The 22,420-nt window shown below is 38.8% G+C and overlaps 1 protein-coding gene across 1 annotated transcript in view; it reads right to left on the bottom strand.

Annotated features, from left to right (window-relative positions):
- CRYBG3 (crystallin beta-gamma domain containing 3) overlaps positions 1-22,420 on the bottom strand; it is a 105,053-nt gene that overhangs the window by 65,562 nt on the left and 17,071 nt on the right. The window contains exon 3 of the mRNA XM_025873208.2: positions 6,437-6,867. Coding sequence (XP_025728993.1) covers positions 6,437-6,867 — 431 coding nt within the window. The remainder of the gene's footprint in view (positions 1-6,436; positions 6,868-22,420) is intronic.

The following is a 22,420-nucleotide window of genomic DNA, read 5'->3' as shown; positions in this document are numbered from 1 at the left end:
GAAATCTGATATCAAAATATAGTAATTATTCAGAAATCACAAGAGCCTTTAGAATATATGAAGATCCAGAAGCCTGAATAAATTACAAGAAATTTTACTGTTTGGTTGGTTTTTCTTTCAAAGCTTTAAGTTTTATACTTAAAACCAACTCTCAACAGGCTGCAGTATTTTTTTTTCCTCAAAAGATCGATAAAATAATTCTGAAGAAATGGCTACACAAAGAAATATACATGTCTACAGAAATAGGAAATGAGATAGGAAGCAGAATTTTATTCTAGTAACCTTAGTTCTCTTACTACCAACTCCCTCCTAAAGAGACCTCAAGACATTTTATCCTGCACCAATCCAATAATGCACCTTTTCATCTAAAAGGTATTCTAATAAGATAAACCATACAGGAAAACCCATTAAATTTCAACTCCCTCTAATAATGCCTTCTGGTAGTTTTGGAGTCCTTTGGGGGGTGGGTTGAGGGGAATAATTTTCCTCCATTTTTTAGGATTTTCTGGGTAGTTTCAACTAAAATGATTAAATTGATTTATACGAACTAGTTTAAATTTCTAACTCGATAATCTCCTGCAGCACCTGGGTGGAAGTGTTATATAATTGTAACTAAAATATGCACTGTTTATACTGAACAACTATATTATCATGTTTTAAAGCACTGAACATCAAAGTTTCAAGCTCAGCTTCATGTACTGTAATTAGTTCTGTCAGGTACTGATGACCTGCACTCCCTCTTTTTAAAAGGTTAGTCATGCCAATGTAGTCTATTTTCTACATCATTCTTTCCCAGGATGCAGTTGAGTCTCCATAATTTAGTATTAAGAATATAAAACTGTCCTTTAATTGCTAATTTTTCCCTAGTAAAGTAGAAATGTCAAAAACATGTAATTTTAAAAATAAACTGAAGATGGAAAATTAAAAAGATTTTTCATAAGCTGCATAAAGGGAGTATTAATTTCAGGTATTATATAAACTGTGTATGGGATCTACAGTTCATCCTATGCAACCAGATATGTGTTCCTCCCCCCTCAAAAGACAGCCATGTCTTCTTGTGCAGTGTCAGCTGCATTCCTGAGACACGATGGTCAAGGTCAGGTCTCAAATGGACTGGTGTCTGATCTCCAGGGTTTTAACTCTGGCAAAGTGGATACCGTTGCCACCAATGACCCCTTCATTGACCTCAACTATATGGTCTATATATTCTGGTATGATTCTACCCATGTCAAATTCAATGGCATGGTTAAGGCTGAGAATGGGAAACTTGTCATCAGTGGAAAGTCCATTTCCATCTCTCAGGAGTGAGATCCTGCCAACATCAAATGGAGTGATGCTGGTGCTGCATATGTTGTGGAGTCCACTGGCACCTCTGCCACCATGGAGAAGGCTGGAATTTTCTTGAAGGGTAAAACCAAGAGGGTCAACATTCTGTCCCTTCTGCTCATGCTCCCATGTTTGTGATGAGTGTGAAACATGAGAAGTATAACAACTCCCTCAAGATTGTCAGCGATACCTCCTATACCACCAGCTGCTTGGCCTTTCTAGCCATGGTCAACCATGACAACTTTAGCATTGTGGAGGGACTCATGACCACAGTCCATGCCATCAGTGCTGAAGACCATGATGCCCCTTCTGTGAAGTGGTGGTGTTATGGCCAAGAGGCTGCCCAGAGCATCATCCCTGCTTCTACTGGCATCACCAAAGTTGTGGGCAAGGTCATCCCTGAGCCGAATGGGAAGCTCCCTGGCATGTCATTCCATGTCCTCACCCTCAACATGTCAGTTGTGGATCTGACCGTCAGGTCAGGCGAAAGCCTCCAGATACGAAGACATTAAGAAGATAGTGAAGGTAGTGAAGCAGGCATCAGAGGGTTGTCTCCTGAAACTTTAATAGTAACCCCCACCCTTCCATCTTTGATGATGAGACTGGCATTGACCTCAAATACCATTTTGTTCAGCTCATTTCCTGGTACAACAATGAAGTTAGCTACTGAAACCAAGTCGTAGACTTTAGGATCCACATGGCCTCGAAGGAATAAGAGCCCCCTGGATCATCAGCTCTAGTAAAAGCACAAGAGGAAGAAAGAAGCCTCAGCCACTGGGGAGTCCTTGCCCCCTACTCATCCCCAACACACAGAGACGGTCTCAACCTTGAAACTGATGTTTCTATCCCAGGCCCCCTAAAGGACAGGAGGGGTTTAGAAAGCGCTACCTTGTCATAGATCAATAAAAAATACTGTACCCAGACCAAAAAAAAGGGGGGGGAGAACAAAATAACTTACCTATACATTTCAAATATTTAAGCAGACATATGTACATATTAGAAATCTGAAAAGGTTTATGCTGTACTCTTTTTTTGCATATATTTGATATACTTGATATTTCAAAGGTCAACCAAAGACATGTGTCATTCTTCAAAGATAATTCTAAACAACCCAAAAATATAGCCTTAGAGCAAAGTATCTAACTCATTTTTATGAAAATATGATTAAGCTACCTTTTCAGCATGAAGCTATATTTCCTTTCAAATTACATAGTTAACAATATCTTCTCTTACAATAGGGAAGACTTTTAACTTTTCCATGTAAAGAAAAGTTGCAAATCCAGCAATTTTTAATTTTATTTATTATTATTGGGAGGGCGGAGAAGGGGGAGAGCAAGAGAATCTTAGGCAGGCTCCAATGTCCAGTGTAGGGCAGGTGATGCGGAACTCGATCTCACAACCCTGAGATCATGACCTGAGCCAAAAAAGAGAGTCAGACGCTTAGCCGACTGAGTCACCCACATGCCCCCAGCAATTTTTTTTGAATCACAATAAAGTTTGGTAGAAAAAATTTTCATTATGGATATGAATCTGTTGAAAACAAAAATCATAGAACTTTTTAAAGATTTCAACCCAACAATGAAGTAGGTTCCTAATAAATTACTCTGGAAGCATAAGTTAATATATGGAAGATATTCTAAAAGTTGTTACCAAACAGGTTTAATGAAAGGCTTTATGGATATTAAAAATAAATTCTGCATAGTAAACTCTACATAAAAACAATTACAAAGCTGTTCATTAGTTTTAATTAAGTGAAGATGAAATCATTTACAATGGCTTTTGAGGAGGATTTTTTTTTAAACACTTCAAATTATAGGTCATAACTTATCTAAATTTTGAAAACTGTAATAGTGATTTCAAATGTATGTTTGGTATTATAGTAATGGGACAGCATTATACAGCACAGAATATTTTATAAACTTGTCTAAATTAAGCTAATTATTAACCCTTTTTAATACCCTGATTATAAAAGATCTATAGAGGGAAAAAGGGGGCATTTTTACATGAAAAAGGTGATGCAAAACCTGAAAATTCTTCCTTATATTAAAAAACTGAAATTTATTACACTGAAATCTCCTACTAATTTCAGAAGTATAAATTCTGATGAGAGAAAACACTCTCTAAAGGCCTGAGATAGAAGAGAGGCCATTTCAGGTTCCTTTCTAAGTCAGCATGACTGTATGTTAACTTTGTTTAATCCAGAAGCCTGATTTATGGCTCACCAAGCATACACTATTCACCTGCTTCATAAATGAGTGGCTTAACAGAAAACCATCTTGTCCTTATGATATTGATCAATGCTCCTACTCCTTGCATTTCTTGATGTTAAAACCTGTGATTCCTGCCTATATGCTAATCTATAATCTTTTGAGCTTTACAAAATGTAAAAAAGCATATAATCCTGTAAAAACTGTTCATTCCCCAGAGCACTTTCTTCCTTGTGAAGTGCATGTTTTCCGGCCAGCTGTTCTAACTTGGGCTTGAATAAAACACTTACCTTCAGAGATTCAACAAATCCTAATTTTAAATAACATTTTATATTTAGAATATTATCAGGATCTTGATAAAAAATTAAATATATCCTTGCTTTTAGTAAATTCATATCACAGAACTAAAACAACTTTAATACTTATAATACAGTCTTAAAATTATTAGTAAATATCTTCTCCAGATATATTAAATTTCTAAAATTGGTTATAAGTAGTTCTTAATATTGTCAAAATAAACTATTAACCAAAATGGTATTCAACTTTTATATAATTCCTCAACAAGTTGACATTTGTCAATAGGAAGTTACTAACTGCAATTCTACACCTGATAATTTGTAGGACTTCTGAAGCTGGGCCAGAGGAAGCTTGTATCTCAGTCAAGACAAAAGCTGTGTGGAGCTGGTCCTGGTAACTGCCTCAAGTAATTATTCTATTAATAAGGAGGGCTTTTCCAACAAGAAATAAGAGGCACAGTATCATCTTCCATTTTCTTCTGTCTAGTACCAAAGAAATAAACCTGATCTACTAATCAAAACCAAAGGAGGATTTAAAAAAAAGGGGGGGGGGGAATACAACCTTTCCATTTCACCTAATTCCCATACAACAGCCTCAAAATCCCCACCACTTTAATACTCTGGTACAAAAAGCCATCTGGAGAGGTGTTAGAAGACTGCTGGGCCCTAGTCCCAGAGATTCTGATTCAGTGGGTCTGAATCAGATAATTTGTATTTCTAATGATTCCCAGGTGATGCTGATGCTGCTAATCCAAATACCACATTTTAAATAGCACTACTTTAGATAATCCTTTATTACAGAGATACTCCAATTTAACCATTTTTCTGCTGTTGAACGTTTGTTTCTAATGATATGTTCCTGTAAATAATGTTTCAGCAAACACTCGTGTCTATCATTAGAAATAACATACAAGCTTTTTAAGGTTCTTGATACACGTTGCTCTAAGCTATATCTTCCACTCCTAGCACTGTATATGGAGCATCAGCTCTATCAACTGAGTAATACAGAAAATCATCATTTACTGTTACTGTTATCAATTTAATAGGAGAAAGGTTATTCTATTTTAGTTTGCATTTCCTTCACTGCTGGTGAGAACAAGCCTTTCTTCCACTTACGTATTAGCACTTAATATTTCTTTTGTTTATATTGGTTGCTGTTTTTTTCTATTGTTGAGCTAGTGTCTAAAATGTTTATCAGTTAAAGCAATCTATGATATTTTTTGTACCTAATTTTCTCACTTGCCCATATAAGGTATCACTGTTTATTTTGTTTGACATATGGAGTTTGAAAACTAGAAGTGATCCAACCTACTGATCTTTCCTGACACTTTCCATTGCTATCATGCTTAGAAAACTGTTTCTTACCAACACAGAATAATTCCCATTTAGCTACTCTTAGTTTTGTATTAAAAAAAAAAATTGTTCCTCAATTTTGTTTTAGTATAACGAGTTAAGTATCTAGCTTTTATTTTTCTCCAAATTGTTCATCAATTTCCCAAAGTCCTCCTGCATATAATACAGGAAAAAAAAACATTAAAAAAAAAAAAGGACATAAAAATGCCATCACATTCAAGGGTTCAAATCACATATATACAAGGGTCTACTTCTGGACAATCCATTCTGTTCCACTTAAATGTTTAGTAAATATTACATCAGTAGGACACGGTTTCAAATTCTGTAGCTTTACCAGCACACTGACATCTGGTAGGGCAAGCCCTACCCCATCCATCATGATGGGCAAACTCAAATCTGTCTGGGTTTCATTTTCTCACAAGTGTTAGTTGGGTCTGCGTCTACTTCTGGAACTTGCTATGAGGAATTAGCTCAAAATATATACATGAAGACACTCTGAAACTATAAAGAACTACACAGTGAGCTCTAAGTTATCATCTACATTTGACTATATAATTATAGATGACCTCTTCAAATAATACAATTCACAGGTAGAAGTTAACATGAATAAAATATCAGTTATGAATACTTCTGTGTTACACAAAATGGATAATTGTTATATACATTTTCTGTGTAGAAAATAATCCTTCTAGCTCATCTGAGTAAAAGAAAAACAAGTTGGTGCCTGTTTGTGAGTCAAAGAAAGAAAAAAGGGATGGTGAAATCATTACATCTGTGCAAGATTTCAGTTTCTCAAAGCTGTGGAAACAGATAACAAGGCCAGTTTTACAAGTAGAAGTCAATTTAACTTTTTTAACCCCTTTAATTTCATTCCACAAAGAAAAGATATTAACAGAATGTGAATACAAACCTTAGAATAATTTTTGTTCCCAAAATGCAGATCCTGACTCACTGCCTGTCCTAATACAGGAAGAATTCAGACAACAGAAAACACTCTCATTCAAGGAAGTCTTAAATTAGAAATAAATCTTGTACTATAACAAAGTTAGCACCTAAAACGTATCAGCACTGCCCCTTAAAAAGGTCCAAAGGCCCTAGATCATATGTATGGTACACAGAATCATTTTTTTTTTTAACCTAGTAGCAGGGACATTAGAGAATACTTTTTCTAATCCCCTTAATTAATAAGAGAACTAAGGCTTAAAAGCTAGGTCCAAAACCTCACTTTTTTGGCTAAGTAAACTGTAAACTTACTTTAGTAAATCACTGGTTTCCTGTTCACTATCCTGTGTTGTATCCAAAGAAAAGACATCTGACGGTTCAGCTGAGTTGGACTCGGATTCTTCTGCTGGAAGCGCCTGGGTTCCCAGGGAGCCACCAAAAATCTCCCTCTCCCTTTTCACCCCTTCCTCAGGATGGTCACCGGCATTTTGTAGATCTTTCTCAGTTCTGTCATGGTTATCTTTGAAAGAAGATTGCTTGGCATCACCAAGAGATGATTTTCCTGAGATATTGAATAAGTTACCAAGAAACTGAAAAAAGCTTTCTTTTGGCTGTCTATCGTTTTCTCCTATTTTGGTATCTGAGGTGGAACGGGAAAGGTCATTAGGCTTTTTGGAATCTTCCTGCGTTGGAGGAGTGATTAGCTTCTCAGCATGGTTCTTTTTGTCCTCACTTTGGGGAATCTTTGAAAAAGAAATAGAGAATTAATAAACATCATTAAAAAAAAATCACACAAATCAACTAATAACTTCTTATATGACACACTTTGTGCCAGACGCCAGGGATACATCTGTGAGTAAGACTGATGGCTTCTGATTCCTCCGGCCGTTTACAGTCTAGTGAAGGGCATGGTCAGCACAACTTAAAGCTATATAGTAAATGTCATGAAGGGAGAAATACAGCCCATGTGGGAAGCCAGAACAGGAGTAACCAGTCCAGGGTTGTTGGCAGTGACAGCAGAGGAGGTAAGGCAGAGGAGGATTCCTAGAAGTGCCCTCGGAGGACACGTACTACGTGACTATGTGATGCTTGTGCATCACCCTCCTTCCCTAGCTCTCTCTCCTCCTCCTCCCCCACTCCATTCAGTGATGTGCCAGCTTCTAGGAAGCTAAAGATGAATGGAGGTTAGGGTACAAAATGAGAAGAGTGAGGGATGTGTAGGGAGAGATAAGTAAAGGGACAGATCATGGCAAATTTTATGCATATTTAAATTTAGGCTTAATTACTCAGAGCTACTGGACAGTACTTTCAAGCACTCTGTACATTAGATAACACCTAAATAGACCTCATTTCAGCACTGTCCTAATCCATGAAGAAGCTGTCACATTGTGTAAAATTGTTTCTCAGCAAGATGAGGAAAGACAGCAACATGGTGTTATCAGTTCAGAGAAAAAGCCCACTATCCTTAGTAGTAAACCACAAAATCCCCAGATGTGCATTAATGCAAACCCTGTGCAGTACTGGGAACTCTTGCAGATGTTCAACACTTCCACGGGTGTGTTTTACCTGCTCATGATGAAGTTACTAGTAAAACACACTTACACTCCTGTGTACTCTCTGTGAGCAAAGACTGAGCTGCTCTATCAAAGAGTTTACTGGCACTCCCTGTCACACTCTCCCCTGAAGCTTCATTAACCTTAGGCCCATGTGCCAACTCAGCCTGCCTTCCAAACGTGCCTACTCACCTACTTGTAAAAGGAATGCCTGTCTGACAGTATCTGTCAGATGTCATGCTCACTAGTCCATGCACACTAGCTCCAGTGTGAGTCAGAAAAAAGATCAGAAGAGCAAGGTAAAACCACCTTAGGGCACTGTCAGTTCACATGACAAAGTTTTATAGGAGGCTGATCCTCAAGGAGGCAAGAGCATCATAATTTCAATGTTATTTGTTTACCTCGTTCCATATTTTAATCCAAATTCAAAATAGTTTTAATGGAGTGTTCCGCTAACCACTAATACAATTTAGCATATGAAAGCTTGAGAAAAGGTTTAGAACCTATTAGCCCAGGTAATTAATATCACACAATATTTAAAGTCTGTTCTCCACCTTCAGAGTCAGAGGGTACTTTTGAGGAAACATTCAGATAGCAATTTTCTATGTGTCAGGAGCTTAAGAAACTCGTGAGTCTCTACATTTAGAATATGACCAACCTTCCAGAGTCACTCAAAAGTCTCACCTTTTACTGGTCTCAACTGCAACTCACTCTCACTTGTCTCCACCTCATCCCCCCAACCTTGTGCTCATTATTGGGAGAATGTGCTATAAATTAGCTGTGTCCTCTCCTCACATAAAGGGCCTCTCAGTTTGGCAAAAGAAATGCTAGCTGACTTTTCCAAAATGCTCATGTGTATGAAGATATACATTTTTTGTCCTTTAACTATGCCATTTAATTTGTTGTAATTATCAGCCACAACATTTCTTCCTGAGTTAAAATGAACTAAGACTGTAACATGAACATAACAGTGAATCTCTTTTTTTTTCTATAGCTAGTATGAATGACTGCTCTTCCTGGGTAGCTATCTGACGGTAGTAAACCATAGGCTATTCATTAGAATATCGTAAGTATTCTTAAAATGCTTCAGAGATTCACAAGAGTCTTATAAAATTGGGGCAATGGTTTAAAAAAAGGGGGGACATTAATAGAACATGGAGATTACATTTTTTGACATCGATAAAATCTCAAGATGACTTCTGTCAAAATACTATTTATTTCACTGCCTCAGCTATTTTTTACTTGATAATTCCTTCCAAAATACAATAAACTGCTTTCTAAACAAAAGAGGTACATTTTGCTAAACAAGTGAAAACCTTTACATTTAACTTTTATTTTTTAAAAAGATTTTACTTATGTATTTGAGAGAGACAGAGAGAGAGGAGAGTGAGCGAGCAGGGGAGGAACAGAGAGAGAGAGATGGACAAGACGACTCCACCAAGAGCATGGAGCCCCACGTGGGGCTTGATCTCACGACCCTGAGGATCATGACCTGAGCTGAAATCAAGAGTCAGAGGCTTAACCGACTGAGCCATCCAAGTGCCCCTAGATTTAACCTTTTTAGAATTATACAAAAAATTTCTTTTGAAAATCACTTTTTTCCTTCCCTTTATTTTCAGCTTCTTTGCTATTCCAGAATCCCTGTATCTTCAGTTTACTAAAGAGCATTTTTTGTCCTTAGATGTCTCCATTTCTTAATTTTTCCCTAATAATCTTCTGAGAAATTTGTGTCAGTGAAACACTCCCAAGAAGAAAAAAGCATCTAAATCTAGGAACAAAAACTAGCAGAAAAGAGCACTGCTATTCAAAGTAAACACAATAAATTCTTTATTTATATAATTAAAATTTTAAGTCTGATCTAAAACAGCTGCTCTTTCCCCTCAGCCTAAACAACAATAAAATTCAGCCTGCCACAAGCGAAGGCCAATGGAAGTTGCTGCCTGCCAACAGGACCGCCTGCCAATGTTCCAACAAGTAGAATGAAAGCAGTCAGGATTCAAGCAAACAAAACATCAATTCCAGTTGCTCTCAAAGATGCTGGCATTCCACATATAACAACAAAGGCTACTGATGAAGGCATATGTAACTGGGGAATCTGAAATTTTTTCCCTTCACACTCAATTTGCTATAATGCAATGTCCTTAGGTCAATTTCATCCATCTATCTCCTCTCTTTGCTATGTGCCTAATACAGGGAAGCACAGGAAAGCATCAGGGACACTGATTAGTAAGACATAGTTTCAGCTTCAAGGAGCTTACAGTCTAGCAAGACACTCATTGCTTCTCACTGTGTGGGGCTTACAAGAGAATCCACTGCATAGAGGAGGTAACATTTGAGCTTGCTCCTGAAGGGTGAGAAGAGCATCCTAGACACACAGTATAATATGTACAAAGACACAGAATTATGAACTCTGTTTATCATGGCAGGGGTGTGGCTGAAGAAGACTGGGGTACAGAATAGAGAATGAGGTGGATAAGATGACTAATAGAAGCAGAGGCTGAGGGATAACAAAGTCATAGATCACTAAGTTTTCTAAATTGGGCAACAATTTGAGTAAAGTAAAAAATGGGTACAGGAAATAGGAGAGGTGAGATCCGGATCTTGTGGGGATGGGAGGAGGTAAGGCAACAAATTACTTAGATGTCAAACACTGAATTTTTGGTCCCCTGCTGATGTAAAGATGAGATGTCTGGAAAGTAGTCAGAAGTTCAGTTTAAGAACACAATCTGGCCATACACAGTGTATGCAGGATAAAAAGGGCTCTAGGGAAAAAAAAGATTAAAAGGAGGTGCAAATTAGAGAGAAATCAGTGAGAGATGGAGAAGGCAAAAACCAGACCAGGTCATCCCTCCAGAATACTGGTCTCCAAAGGCAAAGGACAAAGACTATTTCCAAAAGCAAGTGGGGAGTAAATGCCAAATGCCACTGTGAGGTCTAGAAAGATGACTATCCTCCCTCCCCCACTGTTCTTCAAAAACAACGGGTACACTCATGCCTTGGGAACTATATGTACATCGACTCTTCTCTCTGCTTAGATTTTCTTCCCCCCACATAGCTATATGACTCACTCCCCCTCACCTCCTTCAGACCTTTACTCACAAGTCACCTCTTCATTGAAAGCTTTCCCAGTCACTCCAAAATTGTCAATTCCTCCACTCTGAAAGTGCCAATATCCTCTGCTTTTTCTCCTTTGTACTTGCTAGTGTCCAAATATACACACACATATACACTTCCATTATTTAATATCTGTTTCTTCCTCTAGAAAGTAAAAGCCACAAGCGCAGGGATTTTTGTCTATTTCATTCAGTGCAGTATCTCTAGCATCTTGAGATGTGTCTGACAATCAGAGGTGCTCCAATAGTTGTTGGATTAGTAAATAAGTAATGAGGACTATACAGAAGCCCCACGAATGCAGGAGGAATAGTCTTAACAGCTCAGGAATGTGTTGAGTACAGCCCCAAACTCAAGGTGTTAAGCTGTGAGTAGGCAGGCAAGGGAATAGGAATAGTCAGTAAACAGAAGGGAATATTTTGAGAAATTTTTTTAACAACAACAAAAAAGACAGAATATGACAGTTTAAGGTTTAAGACAGAAAAAATGGTTTTTTGTTCTTGTTTTGTGGATCAGCTCTATACCTAACTGGAAAGAGAGTAACTGCTGTATGCGAGAGAAGGATGCCAGGTCCCAGAGTGAAAAGCATAAAGTGAGATAAAGAGACCAGTAGAGTCTCTAATACTTCTTCTAATAAAGGGAAAGTATTAGCCTTGGAGAGGATTAGGGACACGTCCTCTTCCAGGTAAAGAGGTAAGGAAGTGGCTAAGGCCTGAGCAATTCTGTAAATGGAGAAGACAAAGAGCAAGGTCCACCAAGTGGCTCTGACCTCAGTAAGTGAGAGGAGAGATGGTAAGCCAAAGGAGGGACACACAGGTGGAGCTGGGACTTGGGCTCCCCAAATAGAGAAGACTTGGACGAGTGTCTCTGGGGAATGCAGTACTAGGCTGAAATGGGTATACCAAGTAGCAGTTAGGGTCCATGCAAGCTCGAAATCATTCATTCATTCAGTAAATAAGAGCAAGATACCTTTCCAGGTGTTTAGATGCAACAGGAAAAAAAACAAAAAAAACAAAACACACCAATAGCCCGGCTTTCATGGAGCCCATGTTCTAGTGACATGAGAATTTATTTGCAGGTCCAACTGGTATCAGTTTGTCACCCCCTCGAGTATCCTAGAGCATGTGGCAGGTGCTATGCCAACATGGTAAGTGGCACAGGGAATAAAGTCAAAAAGGTCACGGGATAGAGACTGTCACCAAAGAGCCTGTTGAGTGGAAAATAATGAAGAGCCAGGTGACTCTTCTTTTACAGTCTCAAGTACCTGGCTTGGTCACCCTTTCTACCTCAGACTCTGCCTTGATTGTGCGTAGCAGAAAGGATGATCCTTCCGAACACCCTGACTCCCAGTTCCTTAACACCCTCAACTCCAGTGACTTCCGCCTCCACTCTTCTTGCCTCTTCCATTAACTCTGATCCTAGTGAGTCACCCATAACTGTGTCACCTCTGAAACTCAATCTCAGGCATTCCCCATGTGCACACCCTCTCCTCCTTCTGGCTGTCTTACTATACTGTCCCAGGTGTACCCACCACACCACTCCTCCTGCCCCATCACAGCTTCTGTCTTCTCCTACACTGTCCCTTTCAGTTCCCATTGTTTCCTATCTTTTCTACCCGGCCATCAAATACAACCAGTAACCTCAAAGTCTCTGTTTTATTCCTTGGTCATCCCCACTGAGAAAAATTCCAGTTTTATCTTTTTCTAACTGAGTGAGCTTGCTTTAAAACACCACAAGGATATTCACGCCATGCAGATTTGGGCTGCGAACAATTCACAATTTACAGCCCCAGCTGGAAATCTCTCTGTAACCTTTCCTTATTTTCCACAGCAGCTCTTTCACCTTTCCCACCCACTCCACTATCCTACCCCCTTGCTCAGCAGAGGTCACTACTATTTCATGCAGATATTCCCCCATAGCCCTGACTCCTGCAGCATCGGCACACTTCCTTCACTCACTAGCACACTCACCACGAAGGAAGGACTCCTCCTCTTCCCAAGGTGGATTCCCTCACCAGGGCACCAATGCAGAGTCCTTGATGACTCCTTGGGAACCACAGTTCCTCATCTGCCCCTTCTGGAAGCCCACCATTCAAAAGTAAATGCACAAGGATAGCCCTCTCCTCTCTTTACTACCAACCTCCTCAAAAAAGGGTTCCCAACCCTCACCATCCTCTTTCCCCTTTCCTCCCAATCACTCTCTAAGCCCTTACAATCTGACTTCCTCCCTAGTTGTGCTGACCATAGTCTCTAAGAAACTCTGTCCCACTTACTAATTCAATGCACTTCTTACATGGTGCATCTGCAGAATGTGAGACTGAATCTCTTCCTGATAACCAATCTTCCACTTGCTTCCATAACATTACTCTGAGATTTTCCTTCTTCCTCTCAAACACTTTCTCCACCTCCTTCAAGTTCACATTATTCTAGCCATCCCTTACAGAACATATTTCTCCAATTTCTAGCCTGGGCCTGCTTTATGTTCATGATCTTCTTTACGAGGTTTCATTTCCCACAGATTAATCAGATGATTCCCAGATTTTGATTTGCAGCTCAGACAGTATGTTCAGCTATCATTCAGGCATACATATCTACCTGGGTACTTCACCGGAACCTCAAGCTCAATACATCCAAAACTGAATGTGTTCATGCTTTGTCTCCATTCTTTCATTTTCTGCACATCTTAATATTTCCGCTTGTTTAAAAGTCAGACAAAAACATCACCTGTTTCCTTGCTTGCACTGTCCCCAGTCCATTCTCCAGACAAAAACTAGAGCAATCTTTTATAATTCAAATCTGGTCATCCCTAAAGGCCTTTAATCACTATCACGGCCCTGCCGTCAGGATAAAATCCAACCTCTCAAGCATGGCATTCAAGGTGTTGGTGGGTCTAGCCCCCTGTATCTTTCTCCAATTTCATCTCTTGCCACTCACAATGCTTGTAAATACCTAATGTCATCATATCCACCCTCATTCATTCTCTCCCCATCTCTCTTCTCCTCTCTCTCTCTTCCTACAGAATGTCTTTGCAATAATGCTATTCCCACTGCCGAGCCCACTTACTCCTTGCCCTCTTTGTCTGGAAAATTTCTATTCCAACAGAAGTTTTTTCAGAATGGAAATCGCCTATGTACATGTTCTTCAAGTGAACATTCCTAACACATTGTTTTCCCTATCACCACAAAGTGAAAACAATTTCTTCCTGAATATGACTATCACCTAAATTAACAGGTACTAAAATCTGGCACTCATACACTAAAGCCAGCTGCTTACTTGAGAATTCTAGTTAATTTTCTCCTAAGACATCTGGTTGCTACATATTACTTGACAAATTTTTCAATATTTGAAATTCTACCACCAGTAGTTAAAATTTCCTCAATTTTGAGGAAAATAATTATTATCAGATTATTACTGATATCTTGAGCTAGCTATAGATTAAGTGGTGCTAAAATTTTAAATCAAAATTACTATTTACCTTCATCACAATGGATTTAGTTTGTGGTGGGATGCCTGATTAATTCCATATAAACTACTGATACATATTTGCATGAACAAAATTTTTCAAATGGATCTCATGACTAATGGTAAGGTGCAAAGATGAGCAATTTATATCCCCACAGTTAAAGTAATTTTGCTTGAAAGATAACATTACATTTTTATCACAGCATTATTTTTCCACTAAAAAATTAGAACAGGCCAGCAGGTTGGCCTTCAACTATTTTGCTCTAAGCTAGTTATTGTTTAACAACAAATTACCTACAACTTTTATGTCATGACTCAGTGTTGTGATCAGTTCTGAGATGTCACAAATAATTTATTATTAAAGTTAAAAAGCTGAAATTTCACTTTTTAAAAATGCTCTAGAATAGAATCAAGGTTTTAGCTGAGGTGTTCCTTTCAGTTTTTCATTTCCATGTAATCTCTGATAAAGGGATGTAGTTATACATGGTGTACCAAATAAGAGCCTTTAACCATAAGTGACCCAAGACACTCATCCATCATATGTCTCAGAATAAACAACACAGGAGTAAAAACTGTTGATCTAAAAGAGAAAAGTCCGAAGTATAGAGTAGCAATGGGAATGGACAGGAAGAAAGGGCTGTTGATGGTACCTGGCACAATGGGAGACAAAATGATAGAATCATTTCCAAATATCAAGATTGGGTAACTGGTGGCACCTTTTAGCAGGACAGAGAACACAGAAAGAGAAGGCAACTAGCATAAAACAGTCTGAGTTCAACTCTGAATGTGTCAAATCTTATACCCAGCAACACCGGCAGGAAAAGGTGCATCAAAGAATTGGTTCTATTACCCTGATGCTCAGCAAAACATGTTGGGCTAGAGGGACAGGTATGAGCTTTGTCACAGGCTTAGATGTAGGTAGAAATCAAATCAACCAGGGCAGGTTGTGTAAGGACAGAAGAAAAAAAGGAACAAAATGACATAAGATAGGAGAAAAGCCACTCCTTTCTGTTGTGGTATAAAGAGTTCTCCAATGAAAACACTGGGCCAGAATAATAAATGCTTTTATTTCTAGGAGAGCTTTTCAGAACCCCCTCTAATGTTCTTGAATCACTATCTGGCACCCATGAAGGTAAATGTACTCACAAAAATCTGGAGTATGTATATTACCTTTCATAAGTCTGTTTCCATTTTGATAAGGTACTCCATCATACCACAAAGTAGGACCATTACAGGTCTACGATAGAATGAGCTGCTGCAAATCAAACCAGATGCCTTATAACACATTCAACACCCACGAACTCTAAGATATCAAGGCCCCAGACCAGCCCCAGCTATACAGACAGGCTTCAGCCCTGCCAGTTCTTTCGGGCATCTGACCACAAGTGACACAGTGGGATCTCCACCTCAGATACTCTGACGGCATTCAGTCTTTAGAGAAGCAATCAAGGGGTGAGAATTTTTGACTTCTAGATAAATTTCAATATGTCTATCTCCATGTATGCCTTCTTTTCAAATGTGATAGAGAATCAATGTTTCTAATAGTTATTTCTATACTATGCACCCAGAAAAAATCAGCACCATTCTCAAACAAGAGTTCTTTCTAAGGTTTAGCCAGACTTTATATGGCAAGAAGGCACCTCTTTCCCTGAGTAGCTAGCTGTGTTGTGTCCGGCATCGAGTAGTGCTATACATGTTATCCCAGTTAATTCCAAAACACTTCTATGAAATAGGAGTTGAATACCTCCCCTCCACCCATACAGATCAGCAAACCAAAGTTCAAAGAGGTTGAGTAAATTTTCCAAGATTACAAAACTACCACATGGAAAGTTGGGATTTAAGCCCAGATTTGTCTGATTCCAAAGACTGTTCTTTCCATCACAGCATATGTTAATTTAAAAACTTTTCCAAGGGGGCCCATAGTTGGCAGAAGCAGAGAAATAGTGGCTTACTATGAGACCACTCATTCCAATCATCAACATTCCTATCAATTAAAGCTAAACTATTTATAAATGGGTTCCAAATGTGATTAAGTTGAAATTTTTTTAAAAAAGAGTTCCTGTATTTGAAAAAGAAAAATTTGAAGATCTTTTATTAATTTGATGTCATACTGCTATTATCTGTATCGCTGAGAAAAAAGGGTAGCAGGCATTTATTAAGGCCGTAATTTATTTAAAAATTAGTTCAGTAATCAATTTTCCCCTAACCTAACCAAGAAAACATTTTTTTGAAAAGATTTTATTTATTTATTCATGAGAGACAGAGGGAGAGAGAAGCAGAGGAAAAGGGAGAAGCAGGCTCCCTGAGGAGCAGGGAGCCCGACTCAGGGCTCCATCCCAGGACCTGAACCGAAGGCAGATGCCTAAGGACTGAGCCACCCAGGCACCCACCAAGAAAACATTTAATGCATTTAAATTTGACTACCATTTCACTTTTGGCCAAAGGAAGTTGAAAAAAACAATAAGGAAAGAAGAGTTACAAAAACCAAAATATGAACAGATGTATAAATTTAATATATCCATCTTACTAAATAGCACTCTACATTCAATATAAAATTAATATAAAGACAATGACTATTTTTCTTCAGTAAGATATTCTTGAGCTATAATTTTTCCATCTTTACCTATCAGTAAACAGAGGCAATAGTTAAAAATGTACGAATCTTTGTTGTAAATGATTTACTTGTAAAATTAGTGTTATAAATCATAAAAATAATACACACTAGACTGATACTCCTTGATTATTCATAGAACATCAAAGGCATCTATCAACCAGTGCCTCTTGAAAACCACTCCAGAATCTTCATTAAAGTTGTATGATTAGTTATAAGCAACAATTCTAAAATGGGACAAAAGTTAAATTTTACATAAAGCAGATGTCAAGCTACTGAGAACAAGCCTAAAAATCATCAAATTATTGAGATCTGGGTTGGAGAATCTATAACCTATGGTCCAGGTTTAATTCATTTTATTTAGCTCATGAATCATTTCTGAAAATAGACTTAGTGCATAGCTCTTTTAATTTTTTTAATAAGATTTCTTTTTGGTAAATTTAGTTTATGAATATACCTTATAAATTAAATTCACAAATGGGAAGCATTATACAGAACTGCATCTGAATTCTCTTGTCTCCTCTCACTAACAGTGTGGGTTTTCTTAAGTGACAATCTCTGAGATTGACTTTCTTCAACTATAAAAAGAGATAAAAATTCTGATTAACACTGTTGATGAGCCACACATATTGACTGCTTCTCTTGTACAAAACATTCTAAAATGACAGTAAAGGAACGGTTTCAGTTATAAATACAAAGAGAGTAAGAGAGTACATATGAGCAGATAAGAGATTTCAAAACAGTTTTGAAGGCAAAAGCGGATGGAGGCAGAGTAACTCACCACAGGAAGCTTCTACCCAAGCGGCTGCAAGGGGGAACTCTGATCATGAGGGACACACTCTACTCCATAGACAGCCTGAAAAAGTTTAGGTTTTGAAGACACTAGGTACCATTTAGGGCAGTGTGAGACGTGGGATTAAAAGTAAAGAGTTTGGTTGAAAATCTTCAGATGGGGGGCGCCTGGGTGGCTCAGTTGTTAAGTGTCTGCCTTCGGCTCAGGTCATGATCTCAGGGTCCTAGGATAGAGCCCCGTATTGGGCTCCCTGCTCAGCGGACAGCCTACTTCTCCCTCTCCTGGAGACTCCCCCTGCTTGCGTCTCCCTCTCCCACTCTTCCTGCTTGTGTTCCCTCTCTCACTGTGTCTCTCTCTCTGTCAAATAAATAAAATCTTAAAGAAAAAGAAAAAAGAAAATCTCCAGATGGAATACCTGAACCCAGGGCTCTTCTCCCATCCCAAGCAATTAAACGATCCTCCCTACCTCCCACCACCTCCACCTCCCAAATAAATACATGTAAAGAGAACATCTCTGAAGATACTGAGACTTTTGGGCAGACTGAATTTGAAGTACCAAAGGCCATCCATTCAGAAATGTCTGGAACCCCAACAATCAAGCTTAGAGTTCAAAAGGGATGTCAAGTAGAGATCTGAGCACCAAAAAATGAAGCAATACGACTGAAAGATATTACTTTGGAAGACAGACATTGAAGACGACTGAGGACTTTGAGAAACATCTATATGAAAAGTAATTTGGCCAGAAAGTCAGAAGGAAATAGCCAGAGGCAATTGCAATGAAGTACAATATTAATGGAAAAAAAGATAAAAAAGCAAATCTGTGGAAAGAAGATCTGGAAAATCAAGGGTCTCAACTGGTTAAATAAAATAAGAACTAAGAAAAGACTATTGACTGTGATTAGCAAGAGATCACTGGTTTCATGGAATGACTTTTACTCATTTAACTACTTAGTGAGCACTTATGACACATGTACCAGGCACAGTACTAAATTTCCCATGTCTGAGGGAACTAGAGAAGAGACAAGAATCAAATTAGAAAGGATTAAGAATTAAACAATGATGGGGAGTGACGTGAAATGACAGACTGAAAGGAAACCAGACCCACCAAAGGGGGGAAAAAAGTGTGTTGTGTGTGTTTATTTTTTAGAGGAGGAGAGGGAGGGAGGTGGGAGGGGCCAAGGGGGATAGAGGGAATCTTAAGCAGGCTCCACGCCCAGCACAGGGTCCGACACGGGGCTCAATCTCACAACCCTGAGATCATGATCCGAGCCAAAATCAAGAGTCGGATGCTTAACCGACTGTGCCACCCAGGTGCCTCCCAAAACAACTGTGTTTCAGAAAAGAAAAAGAAGCCAGTGAAGATGAAAGGATGGATAGTCAAGGCAAGGTCTAAGAGAAGGCAGGAAATAAGAGTCCAAAACCAGGGGGACTAAAACCAGATCAAAAGCAAAGCAGGGGGCTTTCGGGAGTTTATCCTTGGAAGACAAAAAGGGATGAAAATTCCTCTGAAGTAGGTAGATGGCAGCAGGGAATTAGAACATGACTTCCTACTCTTTTAAATAACAGTAGATGTGAATGCAACAGGACCAAGTGTCTAAGGCTACAAGACAAAATTGTAGACCCCAGAGAAAAACAAAGGTAGAATACGAACTAAATATCTGGAAGTTTTGCCAGCTAGATATAAGAACCTAATTCATATAAAAGAAATTTATCAGTGGAATGATAAATGCTAGCATTAGAAATGGCTACCAATGTTAGCAAAACAGCAAAACTTGTATAGCATCTAAGTGATAACTAAGAATATAATGATGTCCTCCAAAGATAATATAAAGCTTCTATAGTCTTTAGTTGTTTGAAAAATCTAATTTTTGTAGCTTAAACTTATAACCAAACAATCATCAACATCTTGATTTGGCATCTCAAAGTCAAATACTCACAAAAAGAAATGGATAAGAACATTTATTATTCATAAATGTGTTACATTTCAGACTCAACAGGAAAAATGCTGCATATTTTTTCTTATCACAGAAGGCATTATAAAATTCAGATTAACAAGATGGAAGCATGGTAACAAATGTCACATTACAGTGGAGTGCTGCTTCAGAAAACTATTCATTAGAAAGAAAACAAATGCATATTTTATTCCATTCCGAACGAAAATACTTAAATCGAGACGATTTAGAATAACAGGATCGTCAGTATTGTTCTAACCTGTTTTCCTCCACGAGGTATGGTGCTGACTATTGGTGTTATCAAAATACATATATTTCTGATGCCTGGCAACAGGTATCTAAACCATTGGGCCTGTGTGGCTAGGTTGAAGAAATCTTACTAATAGCTTCTGGAAGGTAAAGCAACAGAGCACCACAGGGAGAGCGCAGTGGTGCACTCTATTACTCTCTAACTGCACTGCCCATGTATAAGTAATCTAACGGGCCTCAAATCCTAAGAGAAACAATCTCATGACTATGAGCCATATCTACTTGGGGACCCAGATCCCAAATTGAAATTATCCTGGGCACTCAAATCAAGATATTAAGAATGGATAGAAAAGACTAACCATGGAGGCCCAGCCAATGTATCTGCCCAATGTACATATTCACCGCATCTACAAATGTGTGACTTTCTGGAACAAACCTCTGCAGGTACAAAGTAGGACTACAGGAAAGGCCAAGTCTGAAGGCTGAAGGTTTTGTTTTTGTTTTTTGTGTTTTTTTTTTTTTTTTTTTGAGTGAGATTATAGCTGAAGTAGTACAGTATCAATTACAGGTCAAGTGGGGAAACAAGTGGAGCCTCTAAGAGAGGGGAAGGCAGCAAGGAGAGCAGAAATGTTTGGTGAAGGTCAAAACAGGTACGGAGGCAGTGAGGGATTAGGAGATGGAGTGAAGGAGTTAGCAGTCAAAGACACTTCGAAGTTGGAGATCTCAAAAGAAAGTACTTCCTATAAAACAACTCAAGAGCAAGGCTGCATATATACCATTAGAAGTCTTGAAGTTAAGGCAACCAAAGACATGCAAAAACTGAAGGAAGAGAAGAAGTAAGCTACAGAGCCCTTGCAGTGGTAAACCAGTAGGCTGGCTAACAGTTGGCTGAGTTGATAGGAAAAGAGTACGTAGAAATGTTGTAAAACCTGAAAGCAGGATTTTTTAAAAAAATTTTATTTATTTACTTGAGAGAGAGCATGGGGGACATGGGGAGAGGGAGAAGCAGACTCCCCGCTGAGCAGGGAACTTGACGCAGGGCTTGATCCCAGGACTCTCAGATCACGACCTGAGCTGAAGGCAGATGCTTAAACGAGTGAGCAACCCAGGTGTCCCTGAAAGCAGGATTTAATAGCCAAACTCGCAAAAGAATGAAGACAGATAAGGAAAGCAAGGTGATCCTGATTTTTTTCTTTCGATAAAGTTAAAAAAAAAAAAAATCAGATCCTGATATTTTCTCTCCAAAAATATTTATATTGTTTATTATGATGGGGGAACAATGAAAACAGCTTTATCGTCACCATATCTAATGCCTTTGGACCTTATATAATGTTTAAAATCCTCTTATCAGTAATGAAGAATTCAGATGACTTTATGGTCCCTCCATTGACCGAGCTAATTTACTCTGAAATCCATGGAAAGCACAAGCATTCTGCTTTACGGATTGTCACAAATCATGTGAAAAGAAAATTGATGAGACAAAACTCCATGACTGTGGGACAGCTACAAAAGCTCGATCACATACCTGGCATCACATCACTGAACAACACAAATATTCAGGTTCTAGAAAATCACTTATGAGTAAAAAGAAATGTTACAAGGTTCAGTGATTTTCAAGGATTTTTCTTAAACATTTATTTATTTTAGGGGTGCCTGGGTGGCTCAGTCATTGGGCGTCTGCCTTTGGCTCAGGTCATGGTCCCAGGGTCCTGGGATCAAGCCCTCCATCAGGCTCCCTGCTCCGTGGGAAGCCTGCTTCTCCCTCTCCCTCTGCTTGTGTTTCCTCTCTCGCTGTGTCTCTGTCAAATAAATAAATAAAATCTTAAAAAAAAAACAACACATTTATTTATTTTGGAGGGGGGGGAGAGAGAGAGAGAGAAAGCAAGCAGGAGGAGGTGCAGAGGGAGAGAAAGAGAATCCTCAAGCAGACCCCCCCACTGAGTAGGGAGCCTGATGCAGGGCTCCATCCTAGGATCTTCAGATCATGACCTGTGCCAAAATCAAGAGATGGATGCTGAGCTGAGCTACACAGGCACCCCAATTTTCAAGGATTTTTAACCATACTTATCAGTAACTACCTAGGGAGGTGTGTAGCTTATACACTTTTCATGCTTGTCCTGTAGAAGCAAGGAAATCCAGTTCATATGTGAGCTGACCAAAAATATCCATCACACGCTAAGAACATGTAAGAACATGTTCTTAGCTTCCAAAAGCACTATTAAATGTCAGCAGCATTTGAGAAAACACAACATAAAGAACATCCTAGGGAAAAGAAACTATGGAAGTCAGGCAATCCAATTCACAGATTAGAAAACTAAGGACAAAGACATTCAATACATCAGCCGAAGGCCCCACAGCTCGTTAGTGGCAAAGCTGGGATAAGAACACCCCACTCTCAAACTCTCCCCAGTGCCCCTCTCCCCTCACCGCATCCCACCTAAATACTATACATCCAACAGAGCTGGGCTGGATTTCCACATAAATAATGTAGCACTGTTTTTGAAATGTAAAATGACAGAATCTAAAAGAAGTAGGAACAGAAATTAAGAGAAATATTTGCTTAATA

Source organism: Callorhinus ursinus, unplaced genomic scaffold, assembly GCF_003265705.2.
Source record: "Callorhinus ursinus isolate GAN/ISIS: 27379988/994484 unplaced genomic scaffold, GSC_fseal_2.0 scaffold1, whole genome shotgun sequence".
Classification (NCBI taxonomy): domain Eukaryota; kingdom Metazoa; phylum Chordata; class Mammalia; order Carnivora; family Otariidae; genus Callorhinus; species Callorhinus ursinus.
Note: the sequence above shows the minus strand (reverse complement) of the source record. Positions and strands in the feature narration are given on the sequence as shown.